Consider the following 21,543-nt stretch of genomic DNA (forward strand, 5'->3'; position numbering starts at 1 on the left):
TTTGAGTTAAAACAAAGCAATTGGTGAAAGTTTTAAGTAAATCTGTTTTGTACTTTCGAAGATTAGTGTGATTATAAGTACATACAGACAAAAAAAATCAAAAAATATTTTTGCTTTTTATTATTCATTCTAAGTGTCCCTCTATCCATTTCAGTCAATAATACTAAATGTACATACATACATACATATGGTCACGTCTATATCCCTTGCAGGGTAGACAGAGCCAATAGTCTTGAAAAGACTGAATGGCTACGTTCCGCTCTTTGGCTTAATGATAGAATTGAGATTCAAATAGTGACTAAATGTACAGATAAAATATTTTTACTGATTTATTATACGTATAGATATTGTCAACTATCTTTTATAGTGTGCCGTGTGTTAACGATTTAAAATCACTGTCAGAATCTCTCAAAGCGATGCAATATGCACTTAAAACATGCACCACAAAGACACATAGCCTGTTCTCGCTACAACCCGGATTTCAAACTATGTCCTATGTTATTTCTACATACATACATACATATGGTCACATCTATATTCCTTGCGGGGTAGACAGAGCCAAAAGTCTTGAAAAGACTGAATGGCCACGTTCAGCTATTTGGCTTAACGATAGAATTAAGATTCAACTAGTGACAGGTTGCTAGCCCATCGCCTAAAAAAGAATCCCAAGTTTGTAACCCTATCCCTAAGTCGCCTTTTACGACATCCATGGGAAAAAGATGGAGTGGTCCTATTATTTTTTGTAATGGTGTCGGGAACCACACGGCACGGCAATATACACATAAAACATGCACCACAAAGACACATAGCCTGTTCTCGCTACAACCCGGATTTCAAACTATGTCCTATGTTATTTCTCCAGAACAATAATTTACGTTACACGTGCACAGTGCCTTGACTAAGTGCAGTACCGAGTTTTATGCAATTTGCCGCAGTTTTTTGCAACGCCAGCGATAATTTTATGTCTAGGGAGTAAAATATTCGTTGCTCTAAGCCGTTGAAATATTAGATACGAGATTTTTTAGTGTATTTTTTGGGAAGTTCAAATGTGAAGAATGATTTTAACATGCGAATCCGAACTACTAGGCTCAATTATAGAATTGAGAATCAAATAGTGACAGGTTGCTAGTCTGTCGCCTGAATGAAGAATCCCAAGTTTGTAAGCCTACCCCTTAGTCGCCTTTTACGACATCCGTAGGAAAGAGATGGAGTGGTCCCATTCTTTGTTTTCTAATGGCGCTGGAAACCACACTGGTTGCAACTGGCTTCTTTTCAATTTACAAAGTAAAATATACAAATAACGTATTCCCGATGCGGTTCTTACACGGCCCGGCAACGTTGCTTTTACAAATCGCAACACCTGACGAAGGAGCACAGAGTAAGTTGGTGCAGAGTCTTCATAGCACAGAGTAAAGAGCACAGAGAGGGTAGGTAGGTGCAGTCTTCATATTCCAACTGATATTATCTAATCTAATTAATATATTTAAACGAGCAATTCTTGTATATACATATATGATCAGGATCTCGGAAACGGTTCCAACGATTTTCATGAAAGTTACAGATTATGGTATTTTCGGCACAAAGAATCGATTTGTCAAGGACCTAGGTTCGAGAAAAGCTCGGTTCCCAAGATATATAAACATTTTAAAAACCGCGTTTTAAGAAACTATATCAGCGCCATCTCTGGTAGACCGGATACTAAATTAATAAATAACTAAAATTGGTGCCGTGTGGTTCCCGGTAACAATAAAAAAAAGAATAGGACCACTCCATCTCGTTCCCATGGATGTCGTAAAAGGAGAGTAAAGGATAGGCTTATAAACTTGGCATTCTTCTTTTAGGCGATGAGCTAGCAACCTGTCACTATTTGAATCTCAATTCTATCATTAAGCCAAACAGCTGAACGTGGTCTATCAGTCTTTTCAAGATTATTGGCTCTGTCTACCCCGCAAGGGTACATGATTATATGTATGTATGTTTGTATCATATTTTGAGAGCGTGAAAAAAAAATAATCCTTGAAAACTCTGTCTGCGCCTACTCTATGCGAATCTCAGTAGAGCCATACATCACGGTACCTAGTATAAATCAGCCGTGCGGAAATACTTGCATACTATACTGATGACCTCTCCCCATAGGCCTTACACATTGGAGGAGTCATACCTGTGATCTATGGTCGGGAAGGAATAGGGAACAGATTGAGATGTTTATGGTGAAACTTTGTTATATTCAGATATAAATATAACATATACTAGTTGAACATACTATCTGTGCCCGCAACTTCGTCCGCGTGGAATAGTTGTTTTGGGCATCACTGAAGCCCTCAAGCAGATATGAATAATTTTCGCCGTTCTTTTCACATTTTCCATTATTTCTTCGCTCTTAATAGTTGCAGCGTGATGTTATATAGCCTAAAGCCTTCCTCGATAAATAGTCTATTCAACACAAAAAGAATCTTTCAATTCGAACCAGCAGTTCCTGAGATTAGCGCGTTCAAACAAACAAACTCTTCAGCTTTATAATATTAGTACGAGTATATGTAGATTTACATACACCTACTTCTGATAATAAAAATGCGTGCATATCTCAAAGTATTCTTAAAATACATACATACATACATATGGTCACGTCTATATCCCTTGTGGGGTAGACAGAGCCAACAGTCTTGAAAAGACTGATAGGCCACGTTCAGCTATTTGGCTTAATGATAGAATTGAGATTCGAATAGTGACAGGTTGCTAGCCCATCGCCTAAAAAAAGAATCCCAAGTTTGTAAGCCTATCCCTTAGTCGCCTTTTACGACATCCATAAGAAAGAGTGGTCCTATTTTTTTTTGTACTGGTGCCGGGAACCACACGGCATTCTTAAAATGTTTGTATTATCGCGTCTTCTGCCCGACTGCATTTTATCTTATACTTCATAGAAACGGGATCTGACGTGTTTGGCGCTGACTCAGCAATAATGGAGTCGAGGGGGAGGGAGTATGGTGACAAATTTGAGATGCGTTTGCTTGTTCAATTGCTTGTGTTATATGCGATGAGGAAATGCGAATGTAAGTTATCATTTGAGGAACGATTGGAATAGATTCCAGCTTATATTTTAAATGCGAAAGTAAGTTTATTTGTTTGTTAACTCTTCACGGGTTATCAACTGAACCAATTACCTACCTTGAAATTTTGCGTATATATAATATAACATCACGCTGCAACTATAAGGAGCGAAGAAATGTGAAAATAAAAAAAACTAAAAAACTACGCTTTATTGCTAATCAAACTAAAAAATAGAAAATAAAATTTAAAGACAAAGGAATTATAAAACAGTAGTAGCAAGTCGAACAATCGGTTATAGTCAATTACCTCCGATTAAAATTATAACAAAATTAAATTTATAAACAAAACAATTGAAATCTGAGTAAAAAGCGTGGGGTGCCTGATGTAGTAAATATTAAAATCATTTTATTAGCATATATTTATGACAAGAGAGTTATGAAAATGAAGTAAAATGCACCCCACGCTTTTTACTCTGATTTAAATTGTTTTGTTTATAAATTTAATTTTGTTATAATTTTAATCGGAGGTAATTGACTATAACCGATTGTTCGACTTGCTACTACTGTTTTATAATTCCTTTGTCTTTAAATTTTATTTTCTATTTTTTAGTTTGATTAGCAATAAAGCGTAGTTTTTTAGTTTTTTTTAAACTATTATTTATTTTCTATTTTTTAGTTTGATTAGCAATAAAACGCCTAGTTTTTTAGTTTTTTTATACAATTATTTTTTGGTAGAAGTGTTAACTTCCTACTACTTCTACTACGCTGTATAACTATCTTACTAGAAATGACTTTCGCAACCATGCGCCCATCACCGGAGGTTTTCACAACTAACTTTCTTAAAGTTATATGTGGCCTGATTGGATTAAATCTCATAATATTCTCATCATCATGATTCTTTTTTAGGCGATGGGCTAGCAACCTGTCACTATTTGAATCTCAATTCTATCTTAAAGCCCAATAGCTGAAGGTGGCCTATCAGTCTTTACAAGACTGTTGGCTCTGTCTACCCCGCAAGGGATATAGACGTGATTATATGTATGCATGTATGTATGATGATTGTTAAACCCAGTTGAAAAGAATTTTATAGTGATAAATCACTGTTAATAATATTTTTGACTATCCAGCAAACATAACAATTTTCGAATGTGGCCTTGCCAGGAATCAAACCACAAGATTAAGAGGCAGATTGATACAGGAACAAAAATATTTCAAACATACCTCCACTGCCTTTACAACCAGGAACGCAACAATGTTTATCTGAAGACATCGTGGCACTTTTGTAGTAAAATCTGTCTTTCACAAAAACAAACACAAACTTGGGACTCCTATCTCAAATAATCAGGTACTTTTTACAGGAGTCCTATCTCAAAATATCTGCACAACACAGTGAACACAGTCAGAGTCCAATCTCAGATGATAAAATCACACGAATATCCGGAAGAACAAAGCTCGACTCAACGGAAGATTCCAAACTCCAAATAACGACAAGTTATCAGCACAAAACAAAGTGCAAATAGGTAAATACACAGGCACCGGTAAAAAAACAGAAAGAAAGTTTACAGGTGTTAGAATCGAATTCAAAACTTACTGCAAAACTTATTTTACATAAATAAACAAACTGTCACTCATTTTACAAGCGAGTATTACAGTGTTGCTATTATAAATATGCAAAAGTTACATAATGTTAATTCAAGAATCGCATTAATATGTTAAATACGTATTAAATATCGCAAAGTTCTGTAGGTAGTAACTTTATTCTTGTATTGTTGTAAATTTAGTTGTTCAATTTTCATTTATTACTTTTGTTTTATTACTTATATATTTTTTATTGTTTTAAAATATTCTACTAATTCTACTATTGTTTCTAATGGTAATTCTAAATGGAGCGATGCGATGAAATAAAAAAGCCTCAGGTTAATAGTAACATTATATGGAAATATATTACATCTCTTTTTGGACTCCTTATACGTCAGAACTTCTTGGTTTCTTGTATGGAGATTACTGGCACTGGTGCTATCTCTGTCTCTCTTACTCTCATACGAAGGATCTAAAAATGAATTTATTAATCCTGGCAGTTTTAATAAGGATAATGAGAAACTCTTATCAAAATATTGCATTGTCATCGGTCCTTGATACGTGTGCAAAGTTTCAAGTTGATCAGACGTTTAGAAATCAGTGAAAATTAAGCTCAAAGATTCCGTTACATACATACATACATACATACATACATACATACATACAACCCAAGCTAATAAAAGCGTAGTAAAAATCGGGGATAATTATTCATTCTTGTGGGCCTCAATGATGCCCAAAATAACTATTCAACGCGGACTAAGTCGCGGGCACAGCTAGTAGATTATACAAAAATACACCTCGATCATCTAATGTCATTCAAATGATGTTTAAAAATTTCTGCAAACGGTATCCGGCCAGAGTCATGGATAGAAATACATACATACATATAGTCACGTCTATATCCCTTACGGGCTAGACAGAGCCAACAATCTCGATGAGACTGATAGGCCACGTTCAGTTTTTCGGCTTTATGATAGAATTGAAGTTCAATTAGTGACAGGTTGGTAGCCCATCGCCTAAAAAAGAATCCCAAGTTTGTAAGCCTATCCCTTAGTCGCCTTTTACGACATCCACGTGAAAGAGATGGAGTGGTCTTATTCATTTTCGTACTGGTGCCGGGAACCACACGGCACTTAATCTAAACTACAAATAAAAATAAAAGAAATATAATAATTAATTAAATAATAATAAAATTTAAAGAACTTCTTCCAAAAGAGATGCCGCAGTCTACTCCTATTACATAAAAGCTCACAAGACGCGCCCATTCAAAGATAAGTTCGTACGAATCTTGGGGAAGTAATGAAAAATGGATCAGGCATCTATCACAAACTCTTTTCGGCGATGCCCGATGTTCGGCACAGAAAAAGTTGCAGGGACAGTGAATAATGTCGCGCGAAATTAAATCCCGTAGGCTAAGAGCCTGACGTCATTTATTTATCGAAAACGCGGCTCGACCGCTAGCGTAAATAGATACATACATACATACATATGATCACGTCTATATCACTAGCGGGGTAGACAGAGCCACCAGTCTCGAAAAGACTGATAGGCCACGCTCAGCTGTTTGGCTTTGTGATAGAATTGAGATTCAAATAGTGACAGGTTGCTAGCCTATCGCCTAAAAGAGGAATCCCAAGTTTATACGCCTATACCTTAGTCGCCTTTTACGACATCCGTGGGAAAGAGATGGTGTGGTCCTTTTCTTATTTGTAATGGTGCCGGGAACCACACGGCACTTTTAACACGGTAAAAAGATACATACCGTCAATTTACTTTCCCGCGGGAATGACGGGAAATCCGTTCTTAGGGCACCCATCATAGATCATAAAAAGAACCTACAAGGCACATTAATCATTTGACCCAGCGTTTTACGCAAATATATCAGCCTGTCAGTATCTTTTATATTTTATTTTTAATTTAAATTATTTTGTTTGTAAATTAAACAATGATGAATAGCACCATTCATATTATCAACATTTTGTAACCTCGACGAAAACAATTTGCACAGATAAAATATATATGGGCTCTTGGACTATCAAGCTATAAAGAACAGCTGACGAAGCTCCGCGGGTGACTTGGAAAACGGTAGCCAATAGCAATAGTTATAGGCAAATATGATGAGGCAAAAAATGTGCCGTGTGGTTCCCGGCACCAAATAGAAAAAAAGAATAGGACCACTCCATCACTCTCCCATGGATGTCGTAAAAGGCGACTAAGGGGTAGGCTTATAAACTTGAAATTCTTCTTTTAGGCGATGGGCTAGCAACCCGTCACTATTAGAATCTCAATTCTATCTTAAAGCCAAATAGCTGAACGTGGCCTATCAGTCTACAAGACTGTTAGCTCTGTCTAACCCGCAAGGGATATAGACGTGATTATATGTATGTATGTATAGGCAAATATATCTTGGACCTGGATTTAGTCCCGGTTGCATCCCCACCACTCTGGAGAGGAGCCCGGGGTATTATCATTGGAACACCAGGGTTACAAATAGTTGATTGTGGAACACTAAGTCACTATTTAAATCTCAATTCTGTCATTAAGCCAAACACTGAACGTGGCCTATCAGTCTTTTCGAGACTATTGGCTCTGTCTACCTCGCAAGGGATATAGACGTGATTATATGTATGAATATATGCACTAGGTAGAACCACTAGTGTTGGTCAGAAAGGATGCTTCTGACATTGTATCTAGGATTGGGTGAGTCAGTTATATAGGTAAATTTATAAATGATCGAATCATTTTACAATAGCGGCCCGTTGCGCCTGCGTCCGTGATACGTTAACTTTACAATTTTCATGATCATCACAGTATTCTGAAGATTACACACAAACTTTACCTTTTTATAGTATCACTATAGATGAGCCTTCGACTTTTCTGGTTGACCTGAGTTAGGCAAAACTCATTCATTCATATAATTACGTCTATATTCCTTACGGGTTAAGACTTACGGGTCACGTTCAGCTGTTAGGTGACACGTTTACTAGCCTATCGCCTTTAAGAAGAATCCCAAGTTTGTAAGCCTATCCCTTAGTCGCCTTTAACGAAATACAAGGGAAAGAGATAGAGTGGTCCCTATTCTTTTTTTATACTGGTGCCGGGAACCACACGGCACGTTAGGTATAACTCTTCAAATCTAATCTATATTCAAATTCAAATTCAAAATTTTTATTCATTATTATAGGATACTTCATATCGCTCAATAATTGTCAAAACGTATGGTTTAACTACATTGGTTGACGTCAAATAAATTACTTAAAACTAAGTTTACTGCCGCTTCCAAGGCGTCAGTGCAGAAGAAGCGGTAACAAACTGCACTGCAGCATTTTCTTCTTCTTCTATCTCTCAAATCTATAACTCAAGAAAGTGTACCTTAATCATTCGACCGTCGACGCTCATCTGACTGAAGACGACATGATTACAAATCGATACTGACAAATCACGATTGCCAATCCGTAATTAATCGTGATGAATCGATACATCGGTTGCTACAATACCTCATTATTAAGTCTAGCTCAAACCGCCGGCGTACTGAGCCCTCAATCAAATTATAAATGTCAGGTACGATGTAACAATCAGTATGTAGTGTCAAGATGGTAGGCCTGAATCAGTCCGTACTAATATTATTAATGCGAAAGTAACTCTGTCTGTTACGCTGTCACGCCTAAACCACTGAAACGATTTTGATGTAGTTTGGTACAGGGATAGAATTGGTCCTGAAGAACATGTTGAACAAGAATGCATGTTGCATAGGAGTTGCTTTTAAACTGAAATAAATAGTCAAGTATTTGAGTCATACCTAATTTTTGTAGTTCCGAAACAGATGAGATTTTATTTAAGAGATTTCGGAGTTACGAAATAAAATCTTATATATAAAATTCTCGAGTCACAATGTTTGTCTCCGTACTCTTCCGAAACGGCTTGACCGATTCTCATGAAATTTTGTAAGCATATTGAGTAGGGCTGAGAATCGGCCAACATCTATCTTTCATACCCCTTAGTGATAAGGGTTGTCCACACTTAACATTTTTTTTAACTAAATATAATTAAAAGTTATTTATATGTCAAAACAACGTTTGCCGGGACAGCTAGTTATTCCATAAATATATTAAGACTATGATAGATCTTTATTTGTATTTTAGAACTACCCTTCTTTAAATATAAATAAAAACAGGTCTATATCCCCTGAGGGGTAGACAGAGCCAACAGTCTCGAAAAGACCACGATCAGCTGTTTGGCTTACCTAATGATAGAATTGAGATTCAAATAGCGACAGGTTGCTAGCCCATCGCCTAAAAGAAGAACCGCAAGTTTATAAGCTTACTCCTTAGTCGCATTTTACGATATCCATGGCAACGAGATGGGGTGATCCTATTCTTTTTGTTATTGGTAAAGAGAACCTTAAGGCACAGTAGAATATAGGACAAGGAATTATTAAAGAGAAAAAAGGTAATTTTCCCTTTGTGAAACTAGGTCTGACCCCGTGACCTCGTCTGCTCGCAATTCTTGAACGCCGCGACAAAGCCTAGGAAGTTATTATCCTTTTTTTTCTTCTCTCAAGTGACATTAGAATTCTTCGTATAATCTAGACTTGTTGTATCACTCGCTTTTTTTAACAATGTCAATGATAACTAGATATACATACATACATTATAGTCACGTCTATATCCTAAGCGGGGTAGACAGAGCTAACAGTCTTGAAAAGGCCGATTTGTCTTGATAAGCCACGTTGAGCTGTTTGGCTTAATGATAGAATTAAGATTCAAATAGTGAAAGGATGCCAACTCATCGCTTAAAAGAAGAATCGCAAGTTTACAAGCCCATCCCTTAGTCGGCTTTTACGACACCCATGGGAACGAGATGGAGTGGTCCTATTCTTTTTTTTATTGGTTCATTCAAATATAGGACAAGGAATTAAAATAAATGTTTTTTTCACTAGCATATAATAAGTACTTACAGTGAACAGTGTTGCTCTCAAAAAAAAATGAAATGTGACAGGTTGCAAGCTCATCGCCTAAAAAAATAATTCCAAATTTATAAGCCGATCCCTTAGTCGCCTTTTACGACATCCGCGGGACAGTGATGGAGTGGTCCCATTCATCTTTCTGTTTGTGACGTACAACCTTAGTGGTCCTATTCATCTTTCTGTTGGTGACGTATAGGTAACCTTACCTTATCTCTCAGCATGTCGCGCACCCTGGTCGCCTGGTGCCTGCTCCTGTGAAGCTCCAGCTGAAGCTCCAGGCACCTCTCCTGCCAGTTCACGGAGCCCACCTCCGCCGCCGCCAGCTCGTACTCCAGGGGGTCCACTCGGGATGTGTGGGCGATTGGCCTGGTCAAATTTATCAGTGTTAATATTCTGGACACGAATGGACCGTTGTGAATTTTGGGTAAGTGGATATTCTTTTGTTGACAGTCACATAAACAGCGATATGAATATGTGATTGGAAAGAAAACTAACCGCCGTGTGGTTATTGGCACCATAAAAAAAGAATAAGACTAAATTAAGCTTATAAACATGGGATTCTTCTTTTAGGCGATGGGCCGCCAACCTGTCACTATTTGAATGTCAATTCTATCATTCAGCCAAACAGCTGAATGTGGCCTATCAATCTTTTCAAGACGGATGGCTCTATCTATCCCGCAAGGGATATAAACGTGATTATATGTATATATGTACCCACCCATATACACGGCACAAGGTTCATTTATGTAATTGGGCATTAATGTTATTATTATTATAAGGAATAAAGAAGATACCTACCCCTGAAAAATGTTAAATTTTCTAGACAGAAATTTACATACATACATACATACATATGGTCACGTCTATATCCCTTGCGGGGTAGACAGAGCCAACAGGCTTTACCTACCAACAGAAATTTACCTATAATATTATTAAGGACGTCCTGGCAAAGGGTCAGGTCAAGAGTACCCGAAGCTTGCATGAAGAGAGTTATGAATGTGGATGAAGCGAAGGAAGTATGCAGAGATCGTGGCAAGTGGAAAGAGGTATGTAGTCTCTCCCTACCCCTCCGGGAAAGAGGCGTAATTTTATGTATAATAAATAAATAAATAAATATATACGGGACAAATTACACAGATTGAGTTAGCCTCGAAGTAAGTTCGAGACTTGTGTTACGAGATACTAACTCAATGATACTATATTTTATAATGAATACTTATATAGATAAACGTCCAAGACCCAGGCCAATCAGAGAAAGTTCGTTTCTCATCATGCCCTGGCCGGGAATCGAACCCTGGACCTCCGGTGACACAGACAAGCGCACTACCGCTGCGCCACAGAGGCCGTCTGTATGTATGTATGATATGTCTGTTATTCTCAAAGAATTAAAATTAACAAGGTTCATTTGCACTATAATCCGTAATGGTTCACCACTGTGCACATTAATCCCGGACCGGCAAATATGGCGCGTTTAAATTAATGAACAAAGCAAATATATTTACAGTTCATTTATAATTAACTATTCAATTTTAATGAATGTTTAAAACTTCGTAATGCGTTTTCTGTTGCGTTAATAAGCCGTGGTTTTATTCCCTGATACTGAATATCAAGACCTATCCCATAGTCGCCTTTTACGACATCCATAAGAAAGAGATGGAGTACGCCGAGCTTGCATGAAGACAGTTATGAATGTGGATGAAGCGAAAGAATGCAGATATCGTAGCAATTGGAAAGATTTTTTTAATGTATGTGTGCTTTTATGTATGTGTACATATATGTATTTATAAGTCGAAAATAATAGTAATAATAAATAAATATAAACGGGACAAATTACACAGATTGAGTAAGCCTCGAAGTAAGTTCGACACTTGTGTTAAGAGATACCAACTCAAATGATACTATATTTTATAAAAGTACCAACTACTTTTTGTCTCGTCAAAGTGATAAGATCCAAGACAACCATTTATATATTTCCTACAAGTCATGGGCGAAAATGATTCATTTACTTAGAATTTTAAGAATCCTAAGATAACGAGGCATACCAAAAGTCATTTGATATAGTCCTGGCTTTTGTTAAGAATCAGTTGATGACATACATATACGTCTACATCCCTTGCGGGATAGCCAGAGCCAACAGTCTTGAAAACACTGAAAGGCTACGTTCATCTGTAGTAGCAAAATATGGTTCTATTCTAAACTGCCAAAAACCACACGGCACACGAGGCACACGTCGAACCATCCGTTAAGAAATATTTATAAGTATTCAGGTTCTTTCATTACTCCTTATAAATGATAAGTACGAGTATCTTCTGGATAAAGTTTCCCAAATCGTCAATTATCAGGGCTTCTTCAACTAATTGGTCAAAGTTTAACAGGTTCCCTGTCCGATAATGGTTTAAAAACGACACTAGCGCCACCACGACGGGCTGTTTCAATACCTGACAACTGTTATTTTAAAAGTTAGTACTCAAAACAAAACATACCTAGGAGGAGGTGGGGGCGGGTCTCTTGTCCTCCGCGGCAGCAACCGAGGACTGTTCGGAGTGCTGGCTGAATGTCCAGCACCACTGTGATCCGTGAACCTCGAGAGTGGGTCAAAAATCTGCGACAAACGTCGCGAACGCTCCTCAGACATCGTCACTTATCACTAAACACTTAACACAAACACAACACTGCACATAAACAAAAAAAAAATCACATCACGACACTGCCCCGTCAATGTCCATTCACGAATAACTATTTCGAACGTTCCGAATTCGAATTCAAACTGCGGAAGTTTTCCGGCGACGGCAGATGGCGCCCGGCGTGACGCGGGATTTGGCGCGAATTGGGCGACGCCATGATGCTTCTTGTTTTTACAGTTTAATGCGCCTTCGCTCCGTATTTAGAACTGAAAAAGAAATAACAGGGATTAGTTGACACTCAGAGTTGACACGTCGGAACGGTTGCAAGTGAGAGATTAGGTAAGGTGAGATAATTAGCGCGACATTTTGGACTGGTGTCAAAATATAATGTCGGCAGAAAGGGGTTTGAAGAGATCTCTAGGAATCATTGTTGTGTGGTTAGATGCCGGGACTTCCTGTTTGAAGAGAAATATTACTTTTGGCATTTAAATGTAGTTTAATAATAGAGACCGTATTTGTTTGTGTTTTATTGACGTCAAAATGAAGAGATAGATAAATGTGATTTTTGTTAGAGTTCTTCACGCATTTGCCATTTGGCACAGGCTTAAGAGTATTGAGATGGTTATATAAACCTTTCATCCCGAAAAAAAAATAAAAGAATACTCGTGGAATTCTCTATAAACTAAAAACCACGCTAGCAGAGCTGCGGCTAAAAACAAGTCATCAATAAAAGTCGCACGAGAACAAAACAAATAAACACTAATCCACAGTTTTAATATCGTCTTACCGAGCGATGAAACTATTTCGAGTTAACTACTACTCAGTGATATATTGAGATTTGTCAACACAGACAGACAGACGACCGGATGCACGGTTCGTTTGTGAAATCTGTTTTATTAGCTGCGGTAATTATTATAGAGTAGCGAATGACCCAACTCCTTTCACGTCAACTTTTTGAATTTGTAAGATCCATTAGTCTTATTTATTATGTCGTAGAAGATTAGACATTATTTAGGGAACTATTTTTTTCCTTAGAAAATGGGAATTAAAAACCATAAAGAGACAAACGATAAACTTAAAGAAATTAAAACAACTATGGTATTTTAGTTTCTAAAAATTGGCATTTTCAATTTTTTTGTATGGAAAGCGAAGGTACAAATTAAAAACCAACTCTAAAATTAGTTGTGATGATAAATAAAACATAATACATTTTTGTCAATGATCATAAAGATAAGAATAATGGAAAGCTGTTAAAATAACTCTCACTGACCGCGTTCACATCATCAAAACGGAATCGCTTCACTACATGAAAGAGATGATTAAAAGCCACAAATCATAACACGAATAAATCATACTAATTTATCACGAAAATTTTTAATGAGCGCTTAAAATCCCATCCGAAAATGTGGCAGCCACAGATGATGAAATAACTATGTTTAACACGGCACCACTATGTCTAACTAAATTAGTATCAACTTAGGGAGGTGGTAGAAGACCACAAGAATTATGGTCCCCTAGACAAGAGGAATAGGAAGACCAGGAATAAAATGTTTTGAATGAATAAAGCAAAAGGAAACGTTACAACATACCAACGAATAAAAAAAAAACAGAGAAAAGAGATGAATGGAAGAATTTAACTCCAATATCCATAAACATTTAACTCCACCGACTAGAATTAGCTCTTAAATTTAAGAAGATTACCAACATACATTTTCGATTTTATATGTGTTAATTAACCCTTGTTCTTGTTTGAGTTTCTGTCTTTTTGCCCTATTTCATCCTAAATCAAACAACAACATACACATATATGACATCACAAATATGTTTGACCAACGGTAGACAACAAACAGTGTCTACTAGACGCAACACACATACACCTAAATCCATAAAATTACGTCAATATCCTTAACGGGGTAGGCAGAGCCAACAGTCTTGAAAAAACTGATGGGCCACGTTCAGCTGTTTGGCTCAATGATAGAATTAAGACGCAACACAGTACAAACAGAACAACACCCAGGAACAAACTCTTTGATATTCAAAATTTCGTCCCGGCGACGCGTGTGGTTCCCAAAGTGTGTTATTTATGATGCTAATTAGGTTAGTCACACCTGCGACTGTGACGTACCTAAATGATGTGGTTGGAACATTAATTTGGTGATTGCATCTAAACTATATTTGAGTTATCATAATTTTGTGTTGTGGAGCTAAGTAATTTAAGACAAAGATCGTCGAACTGAGTCATTGTCAGTTCAATAATGGTAATAGTCTTTTACTGGTCTTTGTAAAACTTTGTGAAATGACGAAGAAGACATAGTTTTTGGCTATATTTTATTGAGTTTTTCTTTCGCAATGTTTTAATTTTATCATAATTTTTACAAGGTCTTGTAGCAGGAGTGATGCATCAGGCACAACCGCCACAAAGGTTAGATCTTCTGCCAGGCTAGGTGTTGCCTGGGAAACCGCGACTCCTACGATGTTTAGTTGTATTTATGCTCAATACGTGAAATAATTACGTCACCATTTTGCATACGCGCTGTGAATGGCTGGAAGCGTGTGACGTTTGAGATGTCGTCACAGACTCTCGCCGCTATTGGCTGAGCGTATTGTATTCATCACTGTCATTGGTTGATAGCATGTGACGTTAGTGAAGTCGCCACATTCTTATTTATCTCTGTTTAAATTTCACCATGTAAATCTGTAAATTCTTTTAATTATTCGTCGTAAATTCGGGAATTCTCATCTTAGCGTACTCTTAAGACTTTGTCAGTTAGTCGGTTTTTTTTAGATTGACAAGTATTTATTATAAAACTAGCTGTACCCGCAACTTCGTCCGCGTGAAATAGTTATTTTTGGGCATCATTGAAGCCTTAGGATGAATAATTTTGCCCATTTTTCCCCTCCTTATAGTTGAAGCATAATGTTATATAGCCTAAAGCTTTCCTCGATATATGGTCGATAAACAAACAAACTCTTCAGCTTTATAATATAAGTATAGATATAGTGTCATTAAGTTAGTATCTCGTAACACAAGTTTCGAACTAACTTCGAGGCTAACTCAATTTATGTTATTAGTCACGTATAAATTTATTTCTTTAATAAGTTTAAATTAAACTTCAGGAACCATAGGTTTGACGAATCAGATTACCGGTACATTTAGCAGTAACAGCTCATTTGAATGGACTGCCATACACAAAGACGAGTCTGAATGCCGTGGACAGATGAATAGCTTATTGAAAACTGGTGTTACGTGTGTTTTGTTTATGAATATCTATAGGAGTGCTATTTATGTGGATGACATTTTAACGTCCGGCAATAGTGAGGGTGTTCATTTGATGTGTCTATAGCGTTCAATTTAAAAATACCCATATGACGGGATAGACAGAGCCAATTCTTATACGATTGGAAGTCCATTTTATTGTGTGAATTATGTATTTGGAATGCTTGCTTACCTATGTTACAAATCCGTCGCCTAAAAAGGGGATTTATTTATTAAAACTTTATACACGTAAAATATACAACAGATCCATAAGGTATTTTTCGCCAGGCAAACCTTTGGACCAAACTGAGATGTATGTATATAGTGATGCAATAACAGTAATAGAATCAAATTGGTTAATAAATAGACTTGGGATTCTTCTTGTAGGCGATTTGCTAGCAACTTGTAACTATTTGAATTTCAATTGCATCATTAACGTGGCCTTTCAGTCTTTTCAAAGCTGTTGGCAATGTCTACACCGCATGGGATAAAGACGTGATTATATGTATGTATGCATATAAATATGTATAATTTAGTCTTCCATTGATTACTTTTACAATCTCCTTTGAAAGAAAAACAGCTAGCTGCTTACAATGTTATGTTGCTGTTTTTATCTTCTCTCGGAAGAAATTGTAATTAGAATAATAACAAACTAAAATGTTCCATAAAAAAAAACGCTGCCAACTAAGCGGGTTACGTTAGATTTCTCCCGGGATTTCCACAGGAAATATGATCCACATCAAACGACAGGAACTTTGTTTAATAATGCATTAAGCCGCGTAATATTTTGCCATGACGAAATACGGGGCAGCACATAAATCTGATATTCACGAAATGGAAGTGGAATAAAACGTGTTTCCGTATCCGTGACTCACTTAGATACAGTTTATAAATAAACTAGCTGTGCCCGCAACTTCGTCCGCGTGGAATAGTTATTTTGGGCATCATTGAAGCCCTCAAGGATGAATAATTTCCCCCGTTTTTTTTCACATTTTCCATTATTTCTTCGCTCCTAATAGTTGCAGCGTGATGTTATATAGCTTAAAGCCTTCCTCGATAAATGGTTCATTCAACACAAAAAATAAAAATTTTAAATTCGAACCAGTAGTCCCTGAGATTAGAGCCTTCAAACAAACAAACTCTTCAGCTTTATAATATTAGTATAGATAATAAGTATAAAAGGGACAGATTACACTGATTGAGTTAGCCTCGAAGTAGTTCGAGACTTGTGTTACGAGATACTAACACAACGATACTATATTTTATAATAAACACTTATTTAGATAAACATCCAAGACCCAGGCCAATCAGAAAAAGTAATTTTCTCATCATGCCCTGACCGGGACAACACAAAACAGAATAAAACCACTCCGTCTCTTTCCCACGGATGTCGTAAAAGGCGACTAAGGGATAGGCTTACAAAATCCGGATTATTTTTTTAGGCGACGACGGGCTAGCAACCTGTCACTGTTTGAATCTCAATTCCATCACTAAGCCAAATAGATGAACGTGGCCTATCAGTCTCTTCAAGACTGTTGGCTCTGTCTACCCCACAAGGGATATAGACGTGACCTGTATGTATGTATGTATTCAGATTAAGGTCAATGACTCAAGCAAACCGCATACAGCCAGATGCACGTTACTCCTCCGAGCCTATAATCTTGCTATCAGAAGCCACACCATATATTCCCATTGCACGGTCTCTGCCAAGACACGACCTTAAATTTTATGGACAATTGAGATGGTAAGTGCCCATATTGTAATTGGTTAGTTAGATCAGTTATAGATGATACTATATGTCACTATACTACATTTGAATTCCATGAAGGAAGTGTTATCTATATCTACTAATATTGTAATCTATACTAATATTATAAAGCTGAAGAGTTTGTTTGTTGAACGCGCTAATCTGAGGAACTACAAATTGAAATATTCTTTTTTGTGTTGAATAGACCATTTATCGAGGAAGGCTTTAGGCTATATTACATCACGCTGCAACTATTAGGAGTGAAGAAATAATGGAAAATGAGAAAAAAAAGGGGAAAATTATTCGCCCTTGAGGGCTTCAATGATGCCCAAAATAACTATTCCACACGTACGGAGTCGCGGGCACAGCTAGTATATAAAATAAAAACTTGGGAGTTATTCCAGTATACTTCAGAATGGAGGGAAAATGTATCTACCTGTAACTGAAACTGATTTCAAAGGTAACCCCCTCCTGTTTATCATGTACCAATTGGGGTGAAAAATAGCCGGGGCCCGAAATTAAAAGAGGCATGCTCAGAAAATTGGCGATTGACCCCATCTCCAGGCTATATGGGTGATTAATGTTATCAGCCAGGTTATCAGGCGGCAAATTAACGAATGTACAGATGAGACACACAGATCTCAACATTAAAAGAAAGAAAGGGGTTAACGATAGAAAAAATCTAATACATACATACATATGGTCACGTCTATATCCCTTGCGGGGTAAACAGAGCCAACAGTCTTGGAAGACTAAATGGCCACGTTCAGCTATTTGGCTTAATGATAGAATTGAGATTCAACTAGTGACAGGTTGCTGGCCCATCGCCTAAAAAAGAATCCCAAGTTTGTAAGCCTATCCCTTAGTCGCCTTTTACGACATCCATGGGAAACAGATGGAGTGGTCCTATTCTTTTTTGTATTGGTGCCGGGAACCACACGGCATAATAGAAAAAAAAATATATAAAAAAGGAAAAAGCAAGGTTAACATACTTAGCCTTAGCAAATAGCATTGATTATAGTGTAGCGGGAGCGATGATATGTGATATAATAGGACCACTCCATCTCGTCCCCATGGATGCCGTAAAAGGCGACTAAGGGATTGGCTTGTAAACATAGGATTCTTCTTTCAGGCGATGGGATAGCAACCTGTCACCATTTGAATCTAAATTCTATCATTAAGCCAAACAGCTTAACGTGGCCTTTCAGTGTTTCCAAGACTGTTGGCTCTGTCTACCCCGCAAGGGATATAGACGTGATTATGTATGTAGATTACACACCTGTATTCAAATTATTTTGTAACAAATCGCTTCGGAAATGGGGTCAAACCCTTTTTGTACGGGATATTTTTATCTCAAGTTATGACGTTTATCTGAGTTTACATTGTTTAAAATGTTTTACACAAAGCCTCCTGCGATTCGCAAAGCAGATAACCAAATTATTTGTTTTAACGTTATCACATAAACTTTTTACCCATTTGTGTCACGATGAAAATTAAGTATGTTTGTTTGATAATAAAAACTCAGGGATTTCGTTTTAATATTTTACATCTATACTATAATATTATAAAGCTGAAGAGTTTGTTCGTTTGTTTGAACGCGCTAATCACAGGAACTACTGGTTTGAATTAAAAAAATATATTTGAGTTGAATAGACCATTTATCGAGAAAGGCTTTAGGCTATATAACATCACACTGCAACTATAAGGAGCGAAGAAATAATGGAAAATGTGAAAAAAACGGGGGAAATTATTCATCCTTGTGGACTTCAATGATACCCAAAATAACTATTCCATGGGGACAAAGTAGCGGGCACAGCTAGTACATAATAAATATTTTTTTTTAATTTAAATAAGGAATAGAAAAGGGAATGCTTAAATGGTTTGGTCTTGTCGAGAGGATGAATGAAAACAGGTTGACTAAGGAAATATACAAAGGAAGTGTGAATGGGACTGTTAGAGTGGGAAGGCCTAGACGAACGTACCTAGATCAAATCGGAGACGTTCTATCAAAAGGTCTGGTCAAGAGTACCTGAAACCGACGAGCTTGAATGAAGAGAGTTATGAATGTGGATGAAGTGTAAGAATAGTGTGCAGGGATCGTGGCAAATGGAAAGATGTGGTCTCTGCTTACCCCTCCGGGAAAGAGGCGTTATTTCTGTAGGTATGGTTAAATCTGAAATAGAATATGTAAAAAATAATAAGAAGTTTTTATAAGAGCCAATATATAATTAATAGGCTCGACGGGTTTTCACACTAAAAATTGCTGAAATTTGACCTCGGATAAAGTATATAATCTTATTATCACACATTATACTGTTGATTAAACGTCTGCTACTAACAAAATGTACCTACTAACTTATACGTGCCAAACTTAAAACCTACCACGAAAACAAATTCAAAGGAGCGCTGAACGGGATTATAATGCGTCACGCCAAAATATCATTCCTTAGAGCTTAAAAAAAGCCCGATAAAGCTATCGGGATCCCTCGGAATCGCTGCCATTTTCAAGACGAGGATCGATCACCCTAATTTTAGAGTTGCGTAAATATCCGCCATTATGGTTACGTTTGTGTACAGTAAAAGTTGAACTTCAGAATGTCATCGTAAATAACATTGACAGTACCTGGTTAACCGAGCTTTGCTCGGTTTTTTGTTTTTGGTAGAACGTGTTTTAATATTAGTCAAGTTTTGCAAACATCTTACTTTAGAATGATTATATATCTTGGGAACCGAGCTTTTTTCGAACCTAGGACCTTGATAAATCGATTCCTTGAGCAGAAAAGCCCCTAATCTGTAACTTTCATGAAAATCGTTGGAGCCGTTTCCGAGATCCGGATTATATATATACAAGAATTGCTCGTTTAAATATATTAGATACCTATAAGATAATTTTAAGTCCAGCGCCCGAAGAATGGCAACCGCGGGAACGCTTCAACTTCTTATAGTTGAGAAATTGTCTATTCAACACAAAAAGAATTTTTCAATTCGAACCAGTAGTGCCTGAGATTAGCGCGTTCAAACAAACAAAAACAAACTCTTCAGCTTTATAATATTAGTATAGATTTATTCATTTGTAACAATGAGCGAGGCTTCATAATAATAGATGAATATTAGTCTTCAGCAGACTCTTAGCTTTGATGAGAGGAAAATAAAAAGAATGAAATATTAAGTTAACATTCCGTTTCATCATATCTTTTTGCTGTGGCGTCAAATGGCGGGCTCACCTTTCTGCGTTCCGGCGATAACGTGATTGACCTTATAAAGAATGGTTGATCTGAATTTTTGGGTGGTCTATTTAGGTGGTTGATAAAGATTTTTGACCCAAATTAGGTATATGATATGTGTATGTTTAAGTAAGAATTGTTTTTGAGTTTTATAATATACTAGCTCTTACACGCGGCTAGCTTTTCCAGCGAGAATTTAGCGCGACTTACACAAGAAATTTAATTAAATCTTCATTTTGTAAAAGATGTAGTCCCTGCCTACCCCTCCGGGAAAAAGGCGCGACTTTATTTATGTATGTATGTATTTTTGTAAAAATATCTCGCAAACTCACGGGGTCTTATCCTTTTTTTTTAATCTATTAAATCACCTTGACCCAGGAAGACGATCAGGGTGGGAATCCCGATCAAGATTGACGAGTCTTGGGCCTGACGTGGCCAATTCCAACCGATCGCGATTATCGCTCGTGCAAACAAAAAAGTTTATAGGGGAATTCGACGATGCTTTTTTTAACTTCTGCTATTGACGAAGACTTGTTTACAAAACGTTTAGGTATATAAAATAGAAATCCGAATATAATACAATGTGCCGTGCGGTTCCCGGCACCAATACAAAAAATAAGACCACTCCTCCCATGGATGTCGTAAAAGGCGACTGAGGAATATGCTTAAAAAATTGAGATTCTTCTTTTAGGCTAGCAAACTGTCACTAATTAAATCTTAATTCTATCACTAAACAAAGAAGCTGAACATAACCTATCAGTCTGTTGGCTCTATCTTCCCCGCAAGGGCTTAAGACGTGATTATAAGTTTGTATGTATTCTAAAATCATAACACACATTACGTCTTTTCACCTTGCGACAAACATAGCTAATAGGGATAGCCATAGGGAACCACACGGCACATTTATTTAAATGTTACATACATACATAAAATCACGCCTCTTTCCCGGAGGGGTAGGCAGAGACTACCTCTTTCCACTTGCCACGATCTCTGCATACTTCCTTCGCTTCATCCACATTCATAAAACTCTCTTCATGCAAGCTCGGCGGTTTCGGGTACTCTTGACCTGACCCTTTACCAGGACGTCCTTAATTAAATGGT

General features: G+C 37.1%; 1 protein-coding gene across 1 annotated transcript in view; it reads right to left on the reverse strand.

Moving 5' to 3' along the window:
• The window catches only part of LOC132902561 (uncharacterized protein CG43867), a 358,449-nt gene that overhangs the window by 256,378 nt on the left and 80,528 nt on the right, over positions 1-21,543 (reverse strand). The window contains exons 2-3 of the mRNA XM_060948297.1: positions 12,075-12,481; positions 9,798-9,957 (exon numbers count right to left, since the gene is read on the reverse strand). Coding sequence (XP_060804280.1) covers positions 9,798-9,957; positions 12,075-12,226 — 312 coding nt within the window. The 5' untranslated portion in view covers positions 12,227-12,481. The remainder of the gene's footprint in view (positions 1-9,797; positions 9,958-12,074; positions 12,482-21,543) is intronic.

Source organism: Amyelois transitella, chromosome 15, assembly GCF_032362555.1.
Source record: "Amyelois transitella isolate CPQ chromosome 15, ilAmyTran1.1, whole genome shotgun sequence".
NCBI classification, from domain to species: domain Eukaryota; kingdom Metazoa; phylum Arthropoda; class Insecta; order Lepidoptera; family Pyralidae; genus Amyelois; species Amyelois transitella.